Raw genomic sequence first — 6404 nt, 5'->3', positions numbered from 1 at the left:
TCAAGTGTTCAGGCAGGTCTGGGAATATTAGGAATATTACACATCTGAACATCCAGTTCATGTCTGTAACAATTTTACAACCGTACTGCAAACATAGATGAAACAAACGTCAGGAACTAAGTAACTAAATTACAGTCAGTAATATAACTACAAGATGAACACGTACTGGATCATGGATCAGATTTTATTTCATCTTTTCCCTTTTGATCACACGTTGTGTTCTAAGCTCTCTGTGGGCTGCTGATTAACGCTTTAGAAGAAGGCTTGGTAAGACGAGTCCTTCCTGTTGTTAAAGGGGAATAAGGACGGAGCCCTCGAGAGAGCCGTCTTTGAACAGCTGCCTCGACTCGCTGAGATCAACATCTGTGTGACTGGGTCGAGCCACGCTACAGTCATGAAACTGATTCTGTGACCATGTTTTTGAAGTCAGCCACTGACCCCTTTTTTTGTCTTTTCCTCTGGGAGTCACTGTTCTATCACAGGACTCGCAGGTCTGCACGCCCGCCACAATCACAAAGCTCCTCGTGGCAGCGCTACTGAGACCAGCCACAAGTCCATGAAATCCTTTCCTGAAGGATTCGCCGAGGATTAAAGTCCTAAGACGCTGCGTGCCAGCGTGTACCGCGAATGCAGAGACTGAGAGAGAGCTGCACGATGACAGCCATTAGCACTTGAAGTATTTATAAAATACATTTGCAGAAAGTGAATTAGGACTGTCCCACTTTATCACACATGCCAGCTAAGAGCAGATGCTGTGTCCTGAGACTGCTTTGACATTTTGACTTCCTTTTAACTGGGATGCACAAACTTGGAATGCGATTATTCGACTCTGAGCAGATACTAAATCTTTTCACGTTACCTTTCCCCACCCAGGATGCTAGCTGCCCTCGGAGCAAAGGCCTGACCACCAAAACATTTGTTTCCACACTTACACATTTGGAGAAATGCCTTTTTTGCTCAGTATTCTTCAGCCATTCCTGAAAGCAGCCTGTTTTCACAGCTCCCCGAATAACTGTCATCATCTGTTCAATCCCGTGAGGCCTGCGGCTGATAGGATAAGCTGATGCCTCCTTCTTGTCTCTAGGTATTGCAATCCAAGGCCACCTTCCTCTTCCTTCTCCCCACAGACTCTGAAGTTGCAGTGATTACATCTCTCTCACTGAGCCAGAGGATGAAGGAAAGAGGCCATCAATGGCACTGAATTTTGTTGTATATTAGCTATTTTATGTGTTAAGATAACAAATTCCTCTGTGTAATGTTCACTGCCCCCCGCCCAAAATAAACTACACAACTTCAAATATCCTCTGATTTTATTTTAACTTGGTAAACATCGTCCTATATTGCGGAGCTTGGTTACTGCAGTCTCTGCTGCCGCTTCAGAAGGCAGAGCACTTTCCAATCGTGTGTCTTTGTTTGTAAGGCAAAGCTGATCTAATCCGGATTCTATCAACGGATAATCCACTGTAATGAGCCACGCAAAATTCCTTAGATGAATATGCAAGGTCTTATTTCTGCAAGGTAAAGCAAACAAAAAGTGCCAGCACATAATTGATTGTCTTTTTAGAGCACAAGCCTCGGCCCATGGCCACAGAGTAGGAACTATGTTGTATCTGTCACATTTAAGCCTTTGTCACACAGGGATCACAGGTGGCAGAGCAGCCAATCACACAAGTTATCAAACGTCTGCTGGGAGCAGCCAGCGGGGCCCAGTGTGCCCGTTTTACATGAAGTAAAACTCATCAATGCTCACTGGGTTTTCAGTTTAAAATCTATTGTGATGTAAAACACTTTGAAAGTTTTGTTCTGTTTTGCTTATTAAATGGAGGAAGCAGGTACTGAGTGGGGCCTTACTCAGTGCTGGTGGTTGGGTTATAAACATGACACTTGTTGGCAGAAGGGCTGCCACGATTAGTCGAGTAGTCACGATTATGTCGACTGATTTAATAGTCGACGTGTCGTTTGGAGCTTTGTAAGATCCCAAAAGACGCAGGAATGAGTAGTAGGATTTAAGAGTGTAATAACGGACTGAAACAGAAGGTGGCAGCACAGCATGTACAAGGATGCCAGCTGCCGTTAAACCCCGAAGAAGAAGAAGAAGCAGTATCACAGCTGTTTCTAGATTCAGGCCGCATCCTCTCGAGGCCACATTTGTAGGCCAATTACGTCACAGCGACGTGACGAAGGCTGTCCAAATTCAAAGACTCCTCCAAATGCGTCCTTGAAGGATGGGTCGGGAGTATCCTTCATGGCCCGACCTATCCCAGAATTCATAGCGCGGCCCAGCCAATTCCAGTTTCCAACAATGGCAGCAGCTAGTTAGTTTTAACTTTACTCTTATTATTCTTTCTGGGTCACAAAATAAAAGTTAAACATATTTTCAGGCGAGAATGTAGCTGTGTAGAGTTGATAGCAAGGAGCAGACGGCTGAGTTTATTAAACCGAAACAATCTGCAAATTTCATTAAAGGTTTATTAAACTATCATCTTGTCTTTATTTTTAGTTAGCACATACCTGAAACACTTCCCGCTGTAAGCTAATGATAGTTTTATGAGAGCAGATGCTGCTGGTGCAATAAGCTGCACGTTTTACGTCCAGTGGATCCATGATCTGATTAGTCGACTATCAAAATAATCGTTTGTGGCAGCCCTAGCTGGCAGCTTGTCCAGTTTTGTTGATGTAAAATATTTTGTTCCCCATCTTGTCCAATCATATATTGCATTGAATCGCGACAGAGGTATGATTACAGGCTCTTGTTCAGTAATGAAGGAGAGTCTCTCATTTACCCACCATTCACTCACCAACTCCTGTCATGATCTTCCTTCCTCTTAGGGACGTATACGTCCAGTCCCGGTTATTTTCCAGACAATTGCACTCACAGCCCAACCACACACGGCTCGTTGGGCCTCGCCGGCCATCATCAACAACGAAAGCATCTTTCAAATCACGAGGCAAGCGAAGGAACGAAAAGAGCTAACGTATGTGGTGAGGGAAGGGAACATTAGTCTATAGTTTCTGTAGCAGTCAAAGCTTCATGCTGTCCTACACAACTGTTTTTGGAAATAATGGTGGTGATGTGTTTAGAAAAAGGCAATAAGCCGCGTCTGAGATATTAAAGGTTGACTTATATATGTAGCACAGAAAACCCCACAGCAATCCACTTTATCAACAAAGAGACAGCAGTAAATGTCATGCTATCTGCTTTTACTTTTTCTATCTTGAGAAAGACAACCCATCCTACAAGGTCCCGTCTGTACTTTCTGATCATGTCTAATGTCAGAGGGCTGTTGCTTTATCTCAGCATGCACAGAGGCAGGGGAGTTTCTGCAGCAGACCACATCTCTGTTGCGTACGCACTGTTGTACATTAGCGAGCACGCATACAGCTGTGAACATCTGCTAAGTGTAATTATTTAATTTAGACGTACGTAATCAGGTCCTTCATCTTCCTCTGCAACAAGCAGAGCAGCTACGAGAAGCCTACATGATACATGACCTCTTGCAGGCGAGGGCATAAATAATTGTTGCGCGCTGTGGACAATTTATGCACAGATGTCACTGCCAAAACTATAAAGTCCTAATTATGCCCGATAACTCACACTGATGAGGAACCTGGGCTGAATGTTAATAATTTAGTTGTGCTACCTTTTTCATCTGCGTTACAGTGACAGCGTCGCGATCATTTACAAAGACCCATCTATGTCACAGTACTGCGAACGTGCTGCTGCGTTTCTTCATTAAACATAATATATGTTTGTAAATAACAATGCCCCAGAGATTATACATAAAGCAATCAGATGTGAAAGATAAATGAAGGTTTGCACGACTGTGCTGGGGTGGGAAAAGCTGATTCTTCATATCCGTCTGCATGCAGCACTTGCAATAATCCCACCAAGTAATTGCTTTGTGATCGCTGCAATGTTTTTGTTTTAAACTAGATCAGACACGTCTCCATTAGCTCTTGAAAACATCATATTCCAGATAAGTTCATTGGACTGTCACTTCTGTAAACAGAGGTAATAATAACACACTAAAGACGGTGAGTAATCACAGCAGTGCACCAAGCACTCGCATATCTGCAAGACAAATTAATGTCTACATGCATTATTTAACTGAATCTAAAGGGGACGAGCGTTTCTGGTGATGTGTCGCGTTCATTTAAAAAGTACTGGTCCCACAGAAGATATCTCCAACTATCCCACTGTTGTGTGCTGAGAGAATGGCATGATATATTAGGTAAGAATTAAGGTACCGTGGACACGTCACCAGTTTATCACAGCCTAACACAGAAAAGCAAAACTCAGGCTCACACCTGTGTTCAGTGCTGCCACATCACATGCAGCAAGCAAGCCTGTTAGCTGCAGTAAGAGAGGAAATCGCAAAAGATGCAGAAATCCAAGGAGGCACAGAGTCGATCAGCAGCTGTGGTCAACTTCAGTTTATCTCAGTCACATCAAAATGAGTCAAAGTGTCAAATGTGACTGTAAATGCTGCATGCATACTTTCACAACCCGTAGCAGACATCCACAATCGGATTCACCTGGATTCAAATCATAGATTTAAATCACATATTTACATTTTTTTCCTTTCATGTGTTTAAATTATGTTTTTGTTTCTATAAGTTTCGTCAGAATCACCAAAGCTGCATGAAGGAGGAAACCACAGGAAACAAATAGAAACAACGTTACCTTTTTGGGTAAAACACAGATAATGTTGTGTGCTGTTAGTATGAGTCTGCAAATATGAAACTTTGTATCAAATGAGGAATTATGGCACAATTTCATATGGCAGGTGTTTGTGCATCAGTAAGAAATGGATGGAATGAGAAACTTACACACGTGATCAGTTTCGTCGGACTCATCGGGGCAGTCGGGCTCGCCGTCACAAAGCCAGTCCTTGGGCACGCAGGTGTCGTGGTTGTGACAGTGAAATTCCCCTACGTCGCACAAGATGTCTGGATGGTGTGAGCAGAGGGGTGGAGAAGGAGACAGAAGAGATGCAGCATGAGGTGATGGTACTGAGCAAACGCATGCATGAGCGCATGTTTCAGCAGAAAACATGCGCTGGGCGTCAACACAACAGGAGTGAATGGAGACGACGTGACTTCTGTCACTTTCAATGCAAATGCTTGTGTGCAGAGGCGTTGTTGCACGCAGAATTATCATCGTCAATGCAGGAAGTCGAGAGAAACATAGAGTGTATGCACATCTTCGCTTACAATCAGCAGAGAGCTGTCCTTAAGTCAGCGGCATGTCGTCTGCAGGCCGCAGGTCTTTATCAGAACAGGAGGCCACACATTTCTGTACAGGGAAAAAAGCTGGCGCTGCCCGGGCATTGTGGTTTTGACAGCTACTCTAACAAAGACGCGATGTCCTTCGTGACTTGGAAAACTATTCCAAAGCAACTCGGCGAGTTTGTTCTTATCTTTTTGCCTTCTCGGTATTGTGCGGAGTTCAGTGAAAGCCCAGTCAACTAAAGTCATCATAGCCTTTCAATACAGCGAGCATCTATCAAAGCGTTGACACGTTTCCTGCCGGTAGCTGTCACAGACTCAGTTCGATCATACTGCAGAATGACACCAGCTTTGGCTAAAGATTTGACACCACAATATGACCTGCCGTTACTTCCCCTCAGCACAGAGCGAAAGCTGCAATTTGTTTCGAAGCTTAACCCACGGACAATCAGACGGGCTCTAACTCCCTCCTGCTCGCTCGCTCCATCTTTTTCCCAGTGTGTTCCTAACCCATTAGTGGTGGGAGTGAAGCAAGTGTGGGATCAGGTCTGGAGCGTTTCAACAGTGGGAGTGATAATTCAACGCACTGCTGCCCCCGGCACCCTCCGGCAAATGCACCACCCAGGGACAAATCTGAAAAGGTCAAACATCTCATCCATTCTGCTCCTCGTATTCCCTCTGATGCAATATTTCAAATCTTACTATTTAAATCAAGGCCTTTGTTTTATATATGCAAAGTGCTTTTCTCAATTTTTAACGGGGAACATTTTTAAAATTACACATGAAAGCACTCGAAACCTTAAACAAAAATAATAATTAAGATTCAGGTAAACGGTAAGTCCAGGCAGCACATCGGCTTTATTTTGTCCTTCTGAGCTCAATATTTCTCAGCAGCACAAATAATTTCCACGTAAGCCGGTGTCACTGAGCTTCTCTCAACATCAAACAAATTACATATTAGAGTCTTGGACGAACCACAGTTACACACACTTCCTGGTTTCTTTGGCTTTTCTTTTTCTCACTTACATTTTCAGATCATCAAACAATTTTAAAAATAGAGTAAAAAAAAAAAAAAACTCATGTAAATACAAAAAGTCGTTTTTAAATGACAGTTTCGTGTATTAAGGGAAGAAAGCAGCAGTGGTGCGCGATACTGCTTATTCTGGTATCGATCC

The 6404-nt window shown here is 43.5% G+C and overlaps 1 protein-coding gene across 1 annotated transcript in view; it reads right to left on the bottom strand.

Annotated features, from left to right (window-relative positions):
* lrp1bb (low density lipoprotein receptor-related protein 1Bb) overlaps nt 1–6404 on the bottom strand; it is a 249953-nt gene that overhangs the window by 174984 nt on the left and 68565 nt on the right. Inside the window, exon 2 of the mRNA XM_013913504.1 lies at nt 4831–4950. Coding sequence (XP_013768958.1) covers nt 4831–4950 — 120 coding nt within the window. The remainder of the gene's footprint in view (nt 1–4830; nt 4951–6404) is intronic.

Source organism: Pundamilia nyererei, unplaced genomic scaffold (genome assembly GCF_000239375.1).
Source record: "Pundamilia nyererei isolate P.nyererei 1_Seehausen unplaced genomic scaffold, PunNye1.0 scaffold00135, whole genome shotgun sequence".
Classification (NCBI taxonomy): Eukaryota; Metazoa; Chordata; class Actinopteri; order Cichliformes; family Cichlidae; genus Pundamilia; species Pundamilia nyererei.
The sequence above is the reverse complement of the archived record's forward strand: the minus strand, read 5'-3'. Positions and strand labels throughout refer to the sequence as shown.